The 21,876-nt window shown below is 41.4% G+C and overlaps 1 protein-coding gene across 1 annotated transcript in view; it reads left to right on the forward strand.

Moving 5' to 3' along the window:
- The first annotated feature begins 2,111 nt into the window (after positions 1 to 2,111).
- Positions 2,112 to 21,876, forward strand: part of NECAB1 (N-terminal EF-hand calcium binding protein 1) — a 53,752-nt gene continuing 33,987 nt past the window's right edge. The window contains exons 1-3 of the mRNA XM_039706373.1: positions 2,112 to 2,153; positions 5,566 to 5,590; positions 14,902 to 15,010. Coding sequence (XP_039562307.1) covers positions 2,112 to 2,153; positions 5,566 to 5,590; positions 14,902 to 15,010 — 176 coding nt within the window. The remainder of the gene's footprint in view (positions 2,154 to 5,565; positions 5,591 to 14,901; positions 15,011 to 21,876) is intronic.

Below are 21,876 nucleotides of genomic sequence, written 5' to 3' on the forward strand. Positions count from 1 at the left end.
AGCTTTAATTTGTTTGTTTTTCCCAGATTAAAGGGCAAAATCATTACACACTGGCTGACCAATTCATTTCACATGAGCAAGGATGCTGGTTAGGTACCTGATTTGTAAATAAGAGTTTAATGATTTGACGCACAGCAAGAAAAAAAACAGGCTCTTTTAGGTTTTATCCTCAGACACACATGGAAGAAGTTTTCTTTCTTGCAAAAGATGGTGAGCAGCACAGGTCTGTGGCTGCAGAGGGGAGCACGGCACTCAGTGCTGACCTTTGCTAACCTCACCTGGGCAGGTCACAAAGCCATCATCCTCCCAGTGAAGCAGTACCTGTACTCCCACATCACAGGGCACCACACAGCTCCTCATGTCTTCTTGCTCAGAGACATAGGGACAGAATATGAAACTGAGTAAAATTCAGATCTCTGGTTCTGCTTGTGGAGTTAAAATTGGGATATTGCTTCAGGTAATTTCAAAGCAGTATAAAAACTATCATCAGTAAGTTTCACATATACTCTACTCACAACTTTCTCATATAATAGAAGTCCTGTGAGACATTTTTAATTCTTATGCTTTAATTTTTTTACCCTAAAAATATCAAGATGGCACAATATTTTTTCTTACAATTTTGAAAGAAGATTTCTCTAGACAAAGAAAATATTCTTGGTGAATGTTAAGGCTAATCAAAAAGGAAAGATACTGGGTCTTCATCAAAGGTCTTTTTATACCAAGATAGAAATTAGTCAAAAAAGTTAAATATGTAAATTATTACTGTTGTTGCTATAAAAGTTAACAAAACCAAGCCTCTATAGTCTAAAGAAATTTGTTTTTATTTCTACTCACCCTCCTGGCTCTTGAGACTACCTTTGGAATTTTTTCTTTTTCCTCTCTCTGGAAAAAAAAATATTCCCATATTTCCATCATAAAACTCAGATTAAATAAAAGCCTTTCAGTATTATTAAAAAGCAAAAATAGCCTGAGATGATCTTTCCATCTCTTTTTTAAAGCCATCTTTATGAATTGAGATAAAAATTGCTTACCCTGTGAAATGCCTTGTCTTTCCAGTTGGACAGTTCTCTCTTCCATCTCTCAGATTTTCTTCTGAAATGTGCAAAGGGAGGTCAGAGAAGCAGAAACTTTCAAGTCACACCACAGCTGAGGCTCTTCATCCACGAAAGTGTTTTAAAACAAAAACTTCGCTCTAGTATTTGTCAAGAAGCACAGAATCATACACAGTAATCACTAACTGTAGCATGTAATCTATCACACTGTTATAACATAGGATGTCAAATTGCAGTGCCGTCTGCTCCTGGCGTGTGGTGGGAGCGGGGGGAGCTCCCCTCGGAGCTGCTTTCCTCTCCCTGACCCGGCTCCCTCTTCCTCTCCTTCCTCATCCCGGAGGGAGCTCCCCTCGGAGCTGCTTTCCTCCCCCTGACCCGGCTCCCTCTTCCTCTCCGGCCCTCACCCCGCCGAGCCCGCTCCTGCCCCATCCCGCTGCTCCCCGCTTGTTTCCTTGCAGGAGCACCAGCGCTCCACGTCCCTGCAGCCCCCGATTTTTGGCCGGGCCACTTTGAGGGACGTATTGTATTCAAGCATCATCTTGTTATCAAGCCCTTTTGCAGGGCGCAGCTGCTGGCGGGCCTGCAGCGCAGTGTGGAAGCACAGCATCATCTTATCAAGCCCTTTTGCAGGGCGCAGCTGCTGGCGGGCCTGCAGCGCAGTGTGGAAGCACAGAGCCGCCCCGCCACCCCCCTGCCGGGACTTCATCTTCGGAACGGGCTCTCGTGGCTTTCCCGAGAAATAGCTCCTAAAAGTGACTGTGCTGAAGCGGGAGGCAGCCAAAAGGACGGTGCAAACGCGGCCTGACAGACCGCCAGACCCAAGTTTCCTTCATGGAGACACAGCGAGTGTCGCCAGAGCACGCCCCAAGGATGGCACAGGCTGTGTGCCCCCGCCGGGCACCGGGAGCAGCAGCCGCGGCCGCCTCTGCCCCTGCCCTTGCTGGGCGGGTTCCCGGGGCCAGGCGGGGCGGGCTCGGCCCCCGCGGGGACCCCGGGCCCGGCCCCGGGCCGGCTCTGCGGGCGCGGCGGCGGCTGAGGCGGGGGGATGGGGGGGGGGGGATGGCGGCGGAGCGGGGAGCGGGGCTGCGCATCTTCCGCGATGTGAGTACGCGGCACGGAGCCCATCCTCCGCACAGAGCACCTGCAAGTCTCTGGGGAGAGGGCACCTGGTTTGCTACGTGGGGGTTTTTTGTTTGTTTGGTTGGTTTTTTTGGTTTGGTTTTTTTTTTCCTTCCTTTTTCTTTTTCTTGAGCTGTTATCTTCTCCCTCGGTGGAGAGGGGTGAAGCCCAGTGGGACTGTGAATCTTCCCCCTTTCTATTTCCCTTTTCCTTATCTTTTCCCCTTCCCCTTCTCCTTTCCCCTTTCCCTTTCCCCTTCTCCTTTCCCCTTCCCCTTTCCCCTTCCCCTTCTCCTTTTCCCTTCCCCTTTCCCCTTCCCCTTTTGCTTCCAATGGCTGCATGTGTGAGGACAGCAGGTTAGTGTTTGGGGGTGGCTAGGAGAGGTTCTGTCACCTTTCTAAGTAAGTGGAAACAGTCCAGACAGTCACCTTTCTAAATAAGTTGCTTCAAATTTTATTGTTTTTATTGGGATGGGGGGAGGGGGGCGCTTTTCACTAGAGTTTCTCACCCGATAAAAGTTGGGTTTTTTCACTAACCATGCAGGTTCTTCCCGTCCCTTTAGACCCTGATGAATTTGAGGTGCCCAAGGTCAACGTGCAGAGAGTCCTGAGCCCCTCAGCCCTTTGAGGGTGAGCCCAGGGTGGTGCCCTGATCAGCATCTGGCCGCACAACCCTGAGGGGTGCTGTGCTAGACTGTCACCAAAGGCTCAGCATCTTGCAAGGTGCAGCTGTAAAGTTTTTTTGTCAAAATTTGCGCAGCACAGAGAATTTCTTTGTTCCAAGGCAAACCCTGGTAAAAGGCAAACTCCCACCCAAAGATCTTAAAAGTATCCCCTGACCTTGGTGAGACCTAAAAATCTTGAGACCAACTGTAGCACCAACCCTGATCCACTTCAGACCAGCTCTTGTATTTGTGTTATTCCACAATATCAGCTGAAAATGGCATAGCCTGTATTAAAGGATTCTTTATCTAGATGTTTTCTCTAATATGCCCACTTCAACTTCCCCAACCTTTCCCCAAATTATTTCAAACAAAACTCATCTGCTCATCTCCTGATTTCTCTAGCATCCACAGAAAATTGTTTAAATAAGACTTCTTATTGACTTTTCAATTCAACTTTCATTTTAATTCAAGTGTATATTGAAAATGCAGGGGGTTTTGATCTGGTTTGGTGGTTTTTTGTTGTTTGTTTTTTTGGGTTTTTTTTTGTCTCAGAGACACCACTGGTAAAAGAAATGAGAGAATTACAGTCATACATCACAAAAACAGAAGAGAAATCTAAGTTGCCAGGAAAGAGTTAAAAAGCATTAAATGCAGCCAACTCCCCAATTAATTTAACTCAGCACATTGGGTTAGGAAATTGCCCATCATCAGATTATCTGGTAAACTGAAAATTTCTGATTTCACTAAAGTAAAAAAGGTAATTCAAAGTAAAATTATTTGTTTAATATTCAGCATTTTCTTAAACCAATGTCAGGTTCATATTTATAGGAAAACAGATACCTTTCACATACTCACAAATAGGAGGAGGCTGCTTCTGTGATTTTCTTCTTATATTTGGAGGAAAAGGTTAAATCCAAACCAAGTCTGCTTCAAAGCAGGGACTGGACCCTGGGGCCCCTTCCTGCTGTGAGAGTACATTCATGTCACAGATATTTTAGATATTCAGGAGTGTGTAGGTGTGTGATCACTCCTCAGTGAAGTACTCCGATCTATATGAACACATTTAAATTAGACCAGGCAGCAAGAGGTTTGTTGTGAGGCTGCACAGAAAGGGCAGGTACTGAGGTCCTGATCTCACTGGGGGATTGAATTATAGAATCATAAAATGGCATGGTTGGAAAGGACCTTAAAAATCATCCAATTCTAAACCCCTGCCATTGGCAGGGACACCTTCCACTAGACCAGGTTGCTCAGAGCTTCATCCAGCCTGGCCTTGAACTCTGCCATTCACAACCTCCCTGGGCCACCTGTACCAGTGCCTCAGCACCCACACAGTAAAGACTTTTTTCCTAACATCTAATCTACACCTATTCTATTTCAGTTTGAAATCATTCCCCATTGTCCTGTCACTAAATGTTCCTATAAATAATCTCTCTCCAGAGAGAAAGATCTAATGTGAGTGATATATGATTGCTAAAACAACCTCTTCCATGGTCTTCTGTCAAACTCCCTCTCAGATGTCTAAAGGATTTTAATACTTCCTTAGACTGGGGGCAGGGGGTTAATTAATTAAAACAAATTAATATAAATTTTAAATAATAATTATAAAAATAATAAATACATAAAATAATTTATTTTAAATCAATTTTTAAAATTACTTAAGCAGAAACTTTTGCCACTCTTGACCCATGGTTATGGGACATTTCTATTTGATTGAAACTCCACTACTACATCCCTTCAAAAGTCCAATCCCTATACTGAAAATTGAATGTATCATTTATTTGGATAAATAGGGAGGGAAAACGCCATCTTACTAAGTATATTTCATATTTTATGTGCTGTGAATTTGGTCCAATGCAAAGTTCACTGTCTGTGAAGTCCTGGATGTGGGTCACAACTCTGTTGGTTTCCCTGCCAACCCCACCATAAAAAAAACAATTCTGAAGGTGCTCCAAGAGAGCTCGGCACTTGGATCCATCCTGTCTGGTTTCACTTCTAGGAGCAGAGCAGTCATGGCATGTGCTGGAGAAACTGTTTAAATGCTACTAACATTTTAAAAAAACAGAGAATGTTTCCACTGCTGTCAGCTCTCAAAAATATATGTGCCCATTTTGAAACACTTCACTATTTGCTGCAGCAATAGAAACTACATTTGGAAGGTTTGCTTTTTTGCCTTGCCTACACTTGTGGCAGCATTTCCTGGATGACTCCCTATTGCAGTGACACTGAGTCGGATCCCTTTGTGCCACCCAGCTCCTCTCCTGACTTACCCCTTTGCCTCCTCCACCCACACAACCGTGAGTCTTTCTCACTATCTCAGATGCTCAGCACATCCTCCCAGCCACCATTCTTGCTCTGCTTCTTTAAGCCTCTTCTCTCAAACCTGAATGCAGTATCCTGGTAACCATACAGTACCAGGTTTTGTGCCTGAACATCATCCTTGTAATCCATAAACAAACTAGAAAAGAAAGCTGGTTCTTGTTATAGTCTTGGTTTTCAGTGCACACAGCAAGGGAGGAGTGAAAAAAAGCAGTACTCTGAGGGAAGGATGAAGACACGTTAAGAATTTTAAAATTTTATGCAGCTTTGTGAAAATATGTAACTATAAATATGAAAGAAGATACATTATTATTCACCTAAGAACCTAACAATGTTCTAAGAAGAACATTGTTATTAACCCATACAAAATAAAAAATTGACTCTGTTCTTTCTGTCTCTCTTTTTGTTTAGATATTAAGAAGAGCAGACAAGAATGGTAAGATTTCTTCCATGTCTTGCCCCCTTCCTTTGGAAAAAAGAATTCATCATTAATTCAGGATTTTAAGTCATGTTTTAAACATCCTAACAGAAAAAACAGACATCCCTCATGTCATTTTGTGTTTCCTGCAGATTCAATGCCATGTGTTATGTTATTATCTGATCTTCCCTTCTTTAAGGACAGATCTTACGCTTTCACAATTTGACATTTGTGTTTGATTTGCACTTTGGGTACATGCGAGTGTTTTCTAGTGACACTGACTCAAGAAGGTTTGAAAGACTTGTTAGTAGCTCCATCTTATTTTTTTAAAAAACACCATAGGCTACATCCAGAAATCAACTTGGTTTTGTATTTGTTCAGTGTGTCAGTAGGAAAAATAAACCCTTGAATCCAACTCAGATATTTATAGTACAGAAGTCATAAGGTTTTTATTAACAAGAGAAGCACTGAACAGTGTCGAGCCCATGGATCAGACAGGTTTAACCCTGACAAGTAATTCCCAGTCCAGTCAATCCTCAGAAAACAGATACTGTGTGCATTTAATAAAGAGAAGGCAAATGGATACCATTTAGAAAATCAGTGATAACTTACAAGGAAGAACTCTTGGACAGCAAGTAGCTACTGTATGGTTTGGTGGTAGATCTGAGCATGTTGAATAGCTGTTTACTCTTGCTGAGGGAGAAATCTCACTTCCACAGCCCACTTCTGTTTCCTATTCCTGCCCCAGCTCACGTGCACCAACTGGCACTTCCCACCACAAGACCATGGTAGCCTCCTTCAGAGAGCTCAGGAGCCACAGAATCCATCACTGTGAGAGTTTTTTTGGTAGTATTTTCTTTGTTATCTCCCTCAGTCAGCTTGCCAGTGGTTTGCATGGGCAGTGGTGGTGCAAGTTGAATTCCAAGGTGAGGGCTGGCATGGGGAGGAGGAGGACTCCCTGCACTTGCAGTGGTGCATCTCTAGCTTAGTTACCTGCCAGCCACAGCAAAGCTCTGCTGGCATCTCCCTCAGACCTGCTCATAGTGTTTGGAATAATGTGTGTGCATCTGCCCTGAAGATTGATGAGGGTCAGAGCACATGGTACAGAGCAGAACTCATCACCCCACCTGGGGTCTAAAAGAGACCCTCGAGCTTTGTGTCCCTGCCCTGGACTTTGGGCTGGTGCTGTCCCAGCCCTGGTGGATCCACAGCTCTTTGGTGGTTGGGAGCACTTCAGTCCTCATCTGGGTTTCCCCACAGCTCATTGCTAATACATTGCTCTAAAAACAGGGGAACAGCTCCCAGTACTGGGGACAAACCTGCTTGTTCCAGAACAATACAGAACCATATCCAAGTCTTTGGTCACTGGTATTCCTACCTGTATAGGTTTCTTTACAACATATTATTGGCAGAAAAGTGGCTAAGTTCAGTCACTTCAGTTCTATTAATTTAAGTCCATGAACTTGAAATTATTTCAGCTTTTAGGTCTTAATTGTGTTTGCTCAACCATAAATTGCTCGTGGGACTTCCACTTTGCTAATCTAGCAATGCACAGGCTTGTGCCGCATTGATAGGGAGATTTGTTTCAAGGCTGTGAAGTTAAGTACATTTTCAGAAAGGTTATTGGATATGTCAACACTCACTGAAAATGTTTACATTGTTGTCACCATAAATTATTAGTTTTGGTTAATTACCGGTCTACTTACACTTTCAGTGTCACCTTTGTGTGCTACAGGAAGTCAACTATTGGCTTTCTGTAACAAATACTACTTTACTGTCAATGACACAGCCCTGTTAAATTCTCCCATATACTTTAAATAGAACCTCCTCTGCTGTATTCATTCACTTTGTGAGATTAAAATATCTTCAGAGAAAACATCATCAAAAGATTTACTAGATTCTTCTTAGACAGCAAGGAAAAAAATATATCAAAAGGATGGAGCTGATAAATAAGAGTATTGTGTAAGTATTTTTACTATGAATTTGTGGACTGTGGGACTTCAGGTAAGCCTTCCACAGCAAGGAAAGACAGATATTCTTGCAAAGGCAGTATAAAATGAAAGATCAAAAGAGCTGAGATATTCCACTGAACTGCTGGTATTCAAAAATACTACAATAATTTATGGCATCTGTGTTCAGTTAAGAAAGTCCTTTAGCAAACAGCCACGTGAATAAAGTCATACAAATGGCTTCTTTCTTTGCCAGCCCAGGTACATATATCATTCTGTTATTGTCCTGTTTCTGGGAATATCAGCTATGCAGAGATTCCATGAGAGGATCAGCTTCATAAATTTTATCTGTAGTTCTTATTTCATGGCTGTGCAGCTCTGCTTTTTGTGGAGCAGATCCATACATCTCCCATAAATGAAAAGGTCATATGATTTTTTTAAAGAGAGAACAAGGCACAGGGAAGGATTTTAAAGAACTATATGGTTCATAATATTGACAGAAGCAAAAGAAAATCCTGAGGGGGAAAAACCAATTTCATAAAGGTGAGATGCTGCATATTGACCTTTTTGGAAAGGAAAAGTTTCAGGTCTGTATGTCAAAATGAAATTTTGGTCAGGTTTACTTTATAGAACTCTACGTGCTCAAAGGAAAGCATGTGGATTTCACACATAGTGAAATAGTTTCACAGAACTAATTTGGAAAAAAAATCCAGCTAAAAGGAAAAATCTTTGTTTGTTTAATTTATTTTGCTATTTAAAACAAAATCAAATTCATTAAATTCCTCATGAAAAGTAAAATCTTGTCCCTAGCCTGCAAGGGAGACAGTAATGAAAAAATGGGAAACTGGAACTGCCAAATGCAATCATTTCTGATGCAAAAAAAAATTTCACTTCCCTCATCTCACAGGAAACAGTGGTTGCCTCACACACGTGTGAATGCAGCACCTGCATGTGCTTGTCTGCATGAGGTGTCTGTCTTATCCCTGGATATGCCAGGAGGGACATGGGGCACCCCATTAGCCTTGCAGGGACCTGCAGTCAAGTGCAATTATATCAGTTGTTGGTGAATGTCACCCAGGGGCCTCTTCTGACCAGGCAGCTGTGACATGTGCCCAATTAGAATTGCCTCCTGCCAGAATTCTCTCCTCTTAGCACAGGAATGGAATTCCAAATACAGACTACATTCCAAAAGTCCAACCACAAATAGTCTGACTGTCAAAGAGATTGGGGGGGGGGGGGGCTGGAAAGAAGGAAATAATCTACTGAGAATGCAGCCCTTGATCTTGCAAGAGTAACAAAGGGAAGGTGCCTTGACACTGATGGTTCAACACAGACCAGAGGCAAGGAGCACTACAAAATAACTGGAGAAAAGTGCCCTGCCTTTGCTGGCATCGTGGTGGGGGTCATTTCTCTTCCCATTTCTCTTCTCTGGGGAAGAAGACCACTGCCTTTCCCTTTTACCAGAGTCTGTCTATCATCTGCTGCTCTGGAAGCATGGCATGCTCTGTTGTTTGAGACTCCCCTTGGCACTTTTCAGTGTCCATCCAGTCAAACCTGGAGGGAGTGACTCCTAGCCCTGTCCCCCAGGAGGAGTAGCTCACAGCTGTCTCTCTTCTCCACAAAATTCAAATTGGTATTTGATTATGGCCTTGTTCCAAACTTCACAGCTCCTGCCCCAAGCTCTTGCATGCCTCTAAGCCCTAAGGAGGGCAACTCTAATATGACAGGTTTGGAAAAGATGGTTTGTATATAGATGCTTTCATTGATTTGCAGATACAAGTCAGCTGTTAAGAAAAAGCACTGAGTAAAACTATACCTCAAACATTCTTAAAGCTCCTAAGAGGAAGATATTTGAAAACATCATTTGCAATATCTGCTACAGAAGCAGACATTTTAGTAAAAACCCAAAAAGCAAGAACTGTAAGGAACACTGTAAACAGTATGCTTCAGGCAGTCAGGAATGACTGCTAACAAATGAGGGAAAATTTTAAAACTGACTAAACAAAAGAAGACTAAAGCTCCATAGATTGACAAACCTGAATATCAAACAACCAGCAGACTTGCAACAGAATCTTATTAATGTCAGAATCACTGCATTTATGTCTGGTTTAATTTTTTTTTCTCTGACATTTCAAACAAGCACTCACTGAAAGCTTTTTTCCCCCCCTAAAAATATATCTCTTTTTTAGTGTATTTGAACTAGGATCTATAAAATGAAAAATAGCCAGATGAGATAATATTTGAATTCTGTCATATTCAGTAGCCCTGATGTTCATGATACAGAGCAGACGCACCAGGCTTTTAAATGTAGAATTATGAAACTGTATAAAATACTGTGATTATATATGCAGCATATTGATTACAATAATCTGAGGGTTTCAGCCCAGCTCTAAAACCCTGCTAACATTGGCCTAACAAAAACTGTGGGTCATAAATAAAGGACTCCTTAAAATAAGGCAAGTGCAGCAGTAACACCATGTCCCTTTCACTGGTGTCAGTGACCAAAGGGATTGATTCACAGATCATAGGCTTTTGAGTGACCAACAAGATTTCCAGAAAATAACCAAAACACCTCTGAAGTGCACCTGCATGATCATCAGGAGGCAATCTTGCAATGCCTACTTGAGAGTCAATTTTGCAGAAATCAGAACAGGTGTTTTCCTATTCATTATTTATTGACAGTGTCTTTTCAGGATAAATACTGACTTTGGAGGTGAGTCTTCTACCATCTGTGTCAGCTCATGTGTCTGTAGGTGAGCTCTGGCAGGTTGAAAGCTGCATCACTGCAGCAGTTCTCAGACTGGGACTCCTCAGTGGCTCTAGCTTGTTTAGCAGGCTGATAGTTTATACCATGCCAGAGGATTAAGGGAATATGCCTCTGAGAGGCAGAGAAAGCACCTTGCGAAAGAGATCTCTGGAATCTTCCCTAAAGTGAACTGTCAGAATCGGCCTTCAGGCTCTCAAGTGGGTTAAACTTGTTTCCAAGAAAAATGTTGGAGTTTACCAAAGCAAAGAATGCCAAGTCCTTGATTTCAGCATTTTTTAGTATCTCCTAACCTGTGGCTATAACATCCTGACACCTCATGAGGTCTTCAGCTAGCCCAGAGACTGCCCCAGAAGCTCTGCTCAGTGGCAGCTGCATCAGTGCACAGGGTCTCCCCTCCATCTGGTCTGGCCAGAGAGGTCACAGCATGACAGGGTGACCCATCTCTTGTGTGACCTCCCTGGAGAAAAACAGCAATGTGCAGGAATCCCTTGGGAAAGCTTGATGCACATGATACCCAGAAGAGCCCGGTCTAAGTGGCCCAAAGTGGCCTGGCCATGTTTTAGCTACAGATTTACTGAATTACTTTGCAGAACACATTTTCTAAACAGAAGCCAGGGGACAGAATTCACTGAACTGTAGCATCCCTGATTTAAACTCCCAAGTTACTCAGTGAATGGATTAGTAAGGCAAAACCCTTGCAGTCATCCCATGAATTCTCACCACACTGCTGTTTGCTTCCTGACCAGCTGGATCCACTGCATCATCCATCTACATCATCCTGCATCCGTTCCAGAGCCCAGGCTCAGCCTGGGGTGGGATTCCCCATCCACCCCGCTGGGTCCTTCAAGTGCTGCATGGCTGGACTCTGTGCTATAGATCCCCAAAAACATTTCTGTAGAAATAACCTAAACCCTCATCCTGTTAGCTTTGGAATCACTTGGTTACATTTGTGAAGCTTTTCCAGCATAACAGATGGAATAATGGCTCAAAATCCTTATTTCTGATTTTATCAACATACAATACAAATCAGAGTCAATAAAAGCTTAGTGCATTTGCCCAGACTCTTTAAATCTTCATCTGTGTCTGTGCTTTTTCTGATGCAGCTCCCTTATGACTGGGACCTATTGGATAGTATTAGCATGCTCGCCTTGGCACACTGAAATTTGTTATTTTGGCAGATCTTTTGTGGTCTGATTCTAGCCTGTGTGCCATATGTCAATAAACCACGTGGGTTTCATTTTTTTGCGTCCGTTCCAGTCCATCTATGTCTGTTGTGATGTGCCCCCCTACACTACCTTGTTTTCTTTGTGCATGGGATAATATCTTATAGCACTCAAGTGATCTGATCCAACCTTTTACAGCAAGCATGGACTGTCAGTGTCTTCCAAAGGACAGGTCCCAGGAGCAGGTGAGCTGGGAGGGGGACCCATGCTCACACTGCCTTCCCAATGTGTCTGCTTCAGCCATGCAGGCAGCTGTGGCTCACATGAAACACTTGAAGGCTTTAGGTTCTAAAAAGACAAGTGGATTAAAAAATGCATAAAGGGCTGTCACAACACCCACAAGAGAAATTGAGCTCCCATTGAGAATTGTGAGGGCCTGAATGGGTCTGTGTTTTGGCCTTGGATTTCCCAAGGCAGAAGTGACTTTGAGCACTTTGAGTCAGTTTCTAGTCCCTGTTGTACCTTCCTGGTGAATTAATACTTTCTGCCACAGGGAGTTTTTTCATTTATTAATCACTTGTTATCTCTTCTTCCGTTGCTCATTGTTACCCTACAGGGGCAGAGATCTGTTCTTATAGATCTGTGCTTATAAACAACCTCACTGCCCTCATAGTGAGGCCAGCCAGGAGGCAGGTTTGGCACTGTCTGACTGGGCCAAGACAACAAACTTCACTGCCCTCGTAGTGTGCATGCTGCCAGCCAGGAGGCAGGTTTGGCACTGTCTGATTGGGCCAAGACAACTCTGAGGGTTCAACAATCCAAATCACATCCTTCTAAGGTGAACCCCAGGATGAGCTTTAACCAAGAGTGGTTTTCTCCTCTGATTGCCAATGTGGCTCCTCCAAGTGCCATAAGCCCTAGGGCTGCCATTCAGCCATGTGAGCTCTATGTGATGTGGCTCCTGATATGAAAAGACTGATTTTTAAACTGCTTAGAAAAGCTCACAATCCTAACAGGGTGCCCAAAATAGGAAGTGGTTTTGTTGTCCTCCAGCATTTGCTGGCATCTCTGTGAGATATCCTCCTTCTCTACATCACTGTAACTTCCTTCAAGTGTCCAAGTGTCACCATTTGCCATTATTTTGTGCACACAGCCTCCAAATACATCTGTGCCCTTGTCCATTATTTGCTCGATACCTTTTAGCTGGCTGAAATCACCTTTCAACTCAAGAGACTGTATGTGATTTTCCTTTGTCATATATGCTGTCCTCTACTGAAGACATCAGCTATCCAAAGAATATCCTGGAGATTGTATTAGCTTTTCTGCAGCAGACTGGCTGGGGGATATCCCTTGGGCATATTTTACACAGAAAAACATCTATTCCACAGACAGGTGAATTTCACTGAAATAAATGTGAGAATGCAATCGTAACCTGGAGGAAGGCTCTTATGATTCACTGCATGAATCTATTTCTAAATTTGCAGGTGCAACGTGGGGAAATTCATTTTATTGTTTATATTTTCATTTTATTTACTTGTCTGCCGGTTGGGAGACAAAGGAGAACAGATGACTGTGCCCATTTTTGAATAAGCCTTTCTTTTGAAAGATGTCAGAGAAGACAGACAAAAGCAAGCAGGTCTTGCAAAACCGCTTCTTAAATAACATTGCCTAGGCAAATACAGCTGAAGGTTGATTTCCCTGATGGATGCATAGCTTCAGAGAAATTTATTTCATTACTCATCCTTCCCTTATCACTTCGCCAGTAGCAAGGATTGAAGAATCTCTAATAGAGGTTTCTGCTCAGCACTTAAACCAGATAGAGTTTATCTGGGCACTCCAAGGGCAGTGAGGTGTGCCCAGGGAAGTGGTGCTGAGGACACCTGACACAGCCTTTAAAATAAAAGCTATTCTTGACACTTGTGGGGGAAAAAAAACAAACCAAACTGTCTAGGCAAATGCATCTTCAGTTTAAGAGCACAGGGACCACTTGTTCAGCGTTGGGTCTGAGCTTCATCTGAGCACTGAGGGAGCACAAGGATGCCCACTGGCAGTGAAGCCCTCCCCAGCTGCTCTGGCAAAACAGTTACACAAAATCAGAGACATGCCCTGGATAATCAGAGCTTTTTTTAGTAAAAGTAACTGTATGAAGTCTGTAAGTACCAAACAGGTTCAAACGTCCTTGTGTTTTGCCAGAAACAATCTCAGTGATTTGTCACTCAATGTCAATAACATTCAGAATGTTATTAAGAATAAACAGCAATGAACCAAAAGGCAATGTCTGCTCTTGGATGACAAAAATTTAAAGAAAATAGCTGAAGTACCCAGTCTGTTGGTGGATCAGTGATTTGCTGGATTGAGATAAAGCCAATGATCCTGAAGGACTCAAACAGACTTGTTTAGTATTTTGTGTCATACCCCAGGCTGTTCTATGGGTGAACTCATATGTTTATCTCAGGAGAGTTGCCAAAGTCACTGGTTTCTTGGGTATGTGTATAACTTGCATGCAAATCAGCCTTCCCAGAAAAGGATAAAGCTGCAGAGGTAGTTTGATTAAGTAATTGATTATATCTGTAACAGCCAAAGAAAGCATATCTGTGAGAACACTCAGCTCAACACACTCAATATTTGATATTTCTTCTCTGTAACCAGAGCCAAATGGCAAATGTATTTAGATTCTCAGCTAGGTAATCATTGCAGTTTTGTGCCATCTTGGTTTCTGGCTCTTGAAGATCTTGACATTTTATTTTGATTGTAAAGATGATCATGTCCATCTACAATCTGTCTTTTCATATTAAACATTTTTAAAGGTTTGGTTGAATTTGTACAATTTTGAAACTTCTTCAAGATATCTGAAGCCATATTTTCCAGTCAAATTATGAAATAATAGGAAGTAAAAGAAGAAGGAAACTTCTCAGCTCTACTCTTCAAATCTGCCTGCTGTAGTACAGCATGTAGAAACAGGAATCAGATACTGCCTTTATAATATATTCTTCACCACTATAACATTAAGTCACAATACAGTGTAGATTAGTCTGATGCTTAGAACATTTTAGTCTTATCTTCTACAGTTTTTTTTAGTGCCCTGTGAGGGATTCAGTATGTTACTGAGGGAAAGAAAGAAACATGTTAACCTACATTCAGTGCTACCCAAAAAAGAGTTATGAAATGTTAGGCTATAAAAACATGCTTTATCCTTCATGCAAAGGCTCAATCAATTTAGATAAATTATTATTTAAGTGCAATTTAATCTTTCAGATTTCTTCTAAATAACAGGAAAAAGTTAATCTTTATTTGACTTTTGTTTGCCAATTATCACCCTTGCATTTAAAATGTAAAGTTTCTACATTTAAGGTAAAAACCTAGAGGCTTTTAATACTTTCCACTTCTACTGCATGAAGTAAACAAGAAAAAGCATGAATGAACTTAATTTCCATTTCTTCACTGTTTCAGATGATGGAAAATTGTCCTTTGATGAATTCAAAGCTTACTTTGCTGATGGAGTTCTGAGTGGAGAAGAACTGCATGTGCTTTTTCGCACCATTGATATACACAATACTGAGTAAGTTCCCCCTTCTTACAATTCCAGGGCCACTTTCTGGAAAGTGGCACTGGAAAACCACCTCAGGCTGATTTTAGGAAAAAAGTTTACGTAGAAAGCTACTTGAAGGAAGCCAGGCGGTGTTATATGGCTATAAACTGTATAAGTGAAGAGTTTTGAAAACTTGCTGAAATATTTGCATATTTCAATAGCTGTGATTTGGGTACTGAGAACACAGTGTGGAAATTGGAGGCTTTCTGCATTCCCCCACCATGGAAAGAAAAGGAGCTGGGGCGTCCTTCAGGGTGAATTCCTCAATTCTCAATTCCACTGAGTCATACTGAGATGAATACTTGGAGCAGATGCTGAGAAGGAAATAAAATAAATGAAGCAATTATATATAGTAAAGAGTTTTAAAAGCCATCTTGTCTGGTGGCATGGTACTTGTGCTGGTGTAGTCCCTTGGGATATTCCCATTATGGTTGGGTTTAACAAAGCCACAGCGAAATAAGCTGACAGGAACTTCATTAAGTTCATCAAGGAGAAGTGTAAAGTCTTGCTTCTGGGGAGAAACTAGCCCCAGGTTTTGTGGGAAATGGAATCAAATTAAATGTAGTAGAATTCACAAGATTTTAGAGTTTGTGCCAAAATAATGTCCTGAAGTAAGCAGAAGAAATGGTACAGGATCTGTTGGACTTTTGGGGACTAAAAATACCACAGGACTTATAAGGTGATTAAGGAATGGGGTGATGGAGACAGGGAAGGGGGGGAGTCATCCCTGGAAGGATTTGGGGGTTTTTTGCTGGGTTAACAGTTGGACTCAATGGTTTCAGAGGTCTGTAATAACCCAAACAATTCTGTTATTCTGTGGTTCTATGCACCAATATATGCTGGGGCCCACTCAGCTGCAAAACAGCTTGGCAGAAAAGGATATTGTGTGGACACCAAGTTGAACATGAGCTAACAATGTGCCCTTATGGCCAAGAAGGTCAATGAATGGTATGAGTGACCCGGAGTCAAAAACTCATTTCAGAGCCAGACTCATTCACACAGCTTTGGATTTCCTCATATGTACCACATATCTGTGTAAGTGGTTTTATTTTGCCATAATTCCATTTGTCTGTAAGCATCCTGATAAGGGCAAAAATTCTTGATACTAAGCAAGATTTCTAAGAAAATATACAGATGTTTTACATCTATTATTCCTTCCTTTTTATTTTTAAAGCTTTTAAAATTAATGAAATATTATTATTTTTATTGTTGTTGTTATTATTGTTGTTGTTATTATTATTATTAGTAGTAGTAGTAGTAGTAGTAGTAGTATTACACCATTTTCTCTTTAACAGAGAATTTATAAATCTGAAAAATATGTAGAAAAGTGAGGATAACATTATGTTTTTCCTCCTGGTAGGTAGGCACACCTGAAGAATTGGTGCAATTGTTGAATGCTGCTGCTATTAACTGAAAATAGGTAATTAAACTGTCATAGCAGCCATCTGAGAGAGAGATCATTCTCATTATCCAGAAAAAGCCTGGCAAAAATCTGGGCACAAAAGTCTCAGAGTGCATGCTATAAAGAGTTCAGTTTTCATGTATTTCAGGGAATGGAGCAGGTGGAAGATTAAGACAAGTTACTAAATTACCTTTCTGAACCAGAAAAAGGGTGCTCTGTATTGATGGATTAACATTTGTTACTGGAGGAGGAGGAGAACCTAGATATGGGTAAGAAAACCTACTTGAAACTAGGATTTAAAACAGCAACAAGAAGCTTTTTGGGTGTTTTTTTGTTTTTATTTTTTTTTCCCCATGGAGTCTTTAACTGATAAAAGGCTTTAGGGTGACTTTGCAGCTGAAAAGTATTATACCAGGCGTGATATATAACAGAGGAATGCACATTTTAAAAGATTTCCCCTACCCCTTTGTAAGCTTTTGAGAAACCTGTCAGCAAGATGTCACAGGCCAAATATCAGATGGATATAGCAAAGAGAGACAGCTTGGCCCGTATAATACAATTTCCTTGTAAACATAGCTTTTAGAAAAAAAAAATCACATTGAGCAGTTATAATGAAGCAACAACTTTACTCACTGGCATTTCCTGAAAAGAGCAAGTTATGGTAAAATGTCTCAAATTAATGAGATAGCTAAGAAAAGTAGCAAAATGTTCCTTGAACCTTGGGAAATGTTTTAATGTAAGCATCAGGAGAATCATGTGCATACCAAACAATCCCCAAACCATCTATTTTAAGATATTTTCACTTCCAAATTATCCAAGGGAATGAAATGAAAATTATGCAACTCAGAAGTATTTTATGGCTGGTTTTTGGGAGGGGAGGGCAAAGAATTCTGCTCAGTTTCGTAGCTACTGGGAGGAGATTTGCACAGATTATTTTGTCTCTCTTATCCAGTTAAAATGCAGACACTGTCAAATTCTGGGCAAATCTTTTATCTTCTCTCTGCTTCACTTCGCTATTTACAAATTGCAGACTGTACTCCCTATCCCAGGAATATTTCATAAGTGTTGTGATTATGCAGTGATTTACACTACATGTAAATGCCTGGGACAGATGTCTAGGGAGGCATTACATGACTCCTTGGTTCATTTATTGGAGCATCTCGAGATTTCATAGCCATCTTGTCACAAGAGCAGACTTTGGGTTGTTCCCACCTGCATTAAATCCTCTAGCTCTGCCAGCATTCAAAACCTCACTGTGTGCACAGGTCTTTGTACTTTAAAGCCTGAAGATGAAAAAGGAGATGTGGCCTTGGGGTGATAGCCATGGATCACAAACTCAGGCAATTTGAATTCCCTTCTCAGCTATGCTGCAGCAATTTTCCAATAAAAGATTCAAAGCATGAAAGACTTACACTGGCTTAACACTTCTAAGGGAACTAAATTAAGCAAGTATTAAACCCCACTATTACACAGACCCTAATGTCAGTCTGGTTGAAGTGAGATTTAGATTATTAACTTTTAAAAAGTCCAATCCAAGCTAATGCAACATGCTTGTCACAAAGCAGATAGGCCGTGGAAGACTGCTGAAATGAGTAATTACCATTTCCAATGTGATAGCAGGGAAAATAACACAGGGTTTAACTTCCCAGTAATTCAGGTTGTGTCTGCCTGACTGACTAGAATCTCTGCACCTTGGTATTTGAAGCAGTCAGGTGTTCTCTTTTTACAGGGTAAAAGAAGAGTCAATTAGTGCCTAATCAGCAGGAAAAACACAGATGAGTAAGAATTAGTTACTGCTGCCTCAAGTTTCCAAGACATAGGTTGAATAGTTTATTATGACAGGATGAATTTAAATTTTTGTCTAGACCCTAAAGTACAGGTTATTCATTCAAGGCAGATCATTGCTTTTACTGAAAATTTGCATTAGCTGAGGGTATTTCCTCAGTACATAATTTGGATATATATTTTGCAGTTTATGAAAGCACTTCCATGTATGCTAATTTTCTTTCTATTTAAAAATATCTACCTTACCTTTTTATAACATTTGAAATATTAAATAAATACAATTAAAGACACAGTATACAAATTGATTGCCTAAATTTTTTAGCTTCTTTTTTCCTTTGGACACAGCCAGAAACAAATGCATAAGAAAACCAAATTAGGTGAAGTAGCATATCCATTGAAAAAGGAATTTATTGTCCATCTTTTAGTACTGCTATGATATTTTACCTTTCTTGAAGGTAAGCTTTGATTAGGCCATACAATGGGCATTGCTGACATGTAATTACAAGGTGACTGTTTTAGGGGGGTAGCAGTTAACCATTCTTCTGTAAGTGCTGTTTCCAGTACTCTCTATAGTTCAGAGTGAAGCTGAGAGCCAATTAGGCATTTGACTGCCCCTGAGAGTCACTTGTATTTGTGCTTTCCAGGATCTCATGAAACCTTTGGGCAATCAGGTACCATTAAATGGTATAAACAAGCCGAGGGAGAGTCCACACTCAGATGCCCTCACACTGCCAGTGGAAGGAAAGGCTTTGCATTGATGCAGAAGTGATCAGGTCTAGGCTGTTACAGCCACATCTCCAGGTTCTTGTTTCCTAGCATGCATTTTCTTCTACTGCGAAGTAGTGTCTTGTATTTAAAGACCCTTAAAAAAACCCCAACCAAACAAATATAGACAGCAAATCAAGAGCAGTGCCTTAAGCTTCAGCCTGGAGTTTGTACAGTGATTCTCCTCATAATTGTTGAAGAGTTTTGCAGGTAGCCCCAGTATAAATACACTCTAAGCATCTGGCCAGCATCTTAGGCTCTTTTTAAGTTATCAGGAGGCCAAGATAGATCCCCTCAGTTTCTTCAGTAGGAGCCCAGCCTCCAAAGTAGGAGTCAGACCAAAATGAGTGCCTATCTGTGGGCACGGGCAAAAGGAAGAGTTTATCTTTCTGTCCTGATTTGACATGTATTTGACTTGACATCCATGTTATACATCTGTAATGTCAGTTTGGACCTTGGTCAGTGCTTGTCCTAACACTTCAGAAAATCTCAGTGCACTCTATTTGAAATCTGAGTTAACCTTTTTGGAGGTTTGTGAGGGTGAAGGAATCCCAGTGTGGTTCCTCACCCTTCTCTCCTTCCCCAGTCTGAGCTCCAAGCTCCACAGTGCTCAATGAGGCTCTGCAGGGCTGATGGGGGCAATGGCAAGGCTGTTGGAGCAAATATGAGTCCTGCAAAGGCACCGGAAGACTTTCTTTGTGCTGACAAGGAGGATCATAGTCTGCAAATTGTGGTAATTTTAGAGCAGAAGTCATTTCGGAGCTGAAGACCCACATACTGTCTCACAGCATTCTGGTTATTAACTGATTGCAAAATATCCTTCATGAAAAACAGTGTTGAAGCACAACTGAGGAAGCTCTGCAGAAATACAGCTGTTTTGTTTATATGCGTTATTGCATGAATAATTGTACTGAAAGTAGAGAAAGATATCAAAAGCAGAGGTATTTTTATTAATGGAGAGAGGAAATTTTGAAATTAGTGGTTAAGAGGTGAAGGCTGTTAGTTTTTATTAATGGAGAGAGAAACATATAGGAAAATTTTGAAATTAGTGGTTAAGAGGTGAAGGCTGTTACAACTCATTTCTTTGGTAAATCATCTCCTACTTAATTTTAATGTCAACTCTGACAAGCTTATGTTTCACCAGAGCAAGAAGCCTTGACATGGTTAATGGTTTAGAGAACAAGTCTTCACAAAAGTCATTGCAAATGTAACCTCCCTTTTACCCTAATCCTTTACCCTCCCCCCACTCATGACTTCCATGAAAATTGTTTTAGCATAATGGCATCCTCTGGGAAAAGGTGTCAGAAGATAATGAGAATATTTGGCAAAGCTACAAACTAGGAGATATACAGAAGGTCTCAAGGGGGTTTAGTCTGCAGCACTGCCAGAGAGATAGTGCAATAAATGCTTCACTGATTACTGACTCGCAGGAGTCTGTGGGGAATCAGACTTGTTTTCTCCCTTTACACACTGGTAAAATGAAGTCCTTAGCCAGGATCCTAGTTACAAGGTAGGAGGGATGCTAGGGATGCTATTGAGGGCCTGGGGCACAGGCAGCCTCCCCAAAGTAGGGAGGCCCTATTAAACCTTCGTGTGTGGTGTAAATTAAACTGTGCACAAGCCACAGATGAGTTTGGTGAGGATCTGAGAGCCTTGGCCACCTGCAGCACTGAGCTTATGCTGGGAATCTGGGGAGTGTGTCATGCTGCATGCACAGCAGATAGAGGGATGGGACATGGCACTATGGAGACATCTACACTTGCATGCCTGTGTGTCAGCAAGGTGTCTAAAGCTCCCTCATGCTCAGGGAAGTCACTGGCACCTAAGATGTGGCACTGTTCACATGGGCTTCAGCTCAGTTGCCCAGGCATTAGGCATTTGAGACGTTCACACTTGAAAATCAGCCCAAGGTGGAAAGTGTAACACAGTAGAAGTGTGGGACATGGGTGGTGGGAGAAATGCTAGAGCATTTGAAGCAACACTAGGTGCCTGTGTTATATCAAATTATTTCTGAGTCTCCTCCTGAGTCTGTTAAACTCTCTCACTCCACTGAATTCACTGAGGCTCCTTTGCATGGCAGGGAAGCTGGCACCCATATGGATATCTACATTTGGGACTCATCCCCAGAATGAATAACCTTTCTCCCACCTGCCCAGGTCTCCATTAGCAGAATCCTAACTCCTCCCTTGGGTCAAAAGAGAAATGCTGAGATCATCTGCCCTAGCAGCCATCTCCAAAAGGTGACAACTGGATGTTGAGAGGCTGGTAAGCAATCCTTGCAGCCATGGGAACCCATGAGCCTGGAGCCCAGCACTGTGCACTGGAACTAAAATGAAAGACATGTTTATGTGGACCAGAATGCTTTCTTCAAGGTTCTGCTTGTAAAGTCAATAATGACAAGTCCTCAGCAGTTTAAGGATACTCTAAGTGTACTAATTATCTCTGCCTTGGATGGTTTCCTTTTGTTTTAGTTGGAAGGCATATTTCAGTCTCATGCTATTGATGATCTTTCACAGTTCAATATAAGAAAATAATAATTAACTTCTAAATAAAACAAGGAAAACAAAAAATTTATTAATAACACTATGACATACAGACAGGATCTTTAATTAGGTGAGCTGCAGGTGAGTAATTTTTTTAAGCAATTTTTGAATGCAAACTTGCAAGAGGAAGATAATATATTGGAGTCTGACCATTTTTTTAAAAACTGGTTCTTTTAGATTAAATTAGAATTTCAGGCACATGGTGCAGCATTGGCACCAGAAAGGTGTGTTTGCTAATATTTAAGAGATGTAATTGCAGCTATTGGCTTTAACAGAAATTTCTCATGACCATAGCTTTAGAAATCAGTTTGGAAGTGAAGCATATAGACAAAGTCAAGATA

Source organism: Passer montanus, unplaced genomic scaffold (assembly GCF_014805655.1).
Source record: "Passer montanus isolate IOZ18808 unplaced genomic scaffold, ASM1480565v1 scaffold19, whole genome shotgun sequence".
Taxonomy (NCBI): domain Eukaryota; kingdom Metazoa; phylum Chordata; class Aves; order Passeriformes; family Passeridae; genus Passer; species Passer montanus.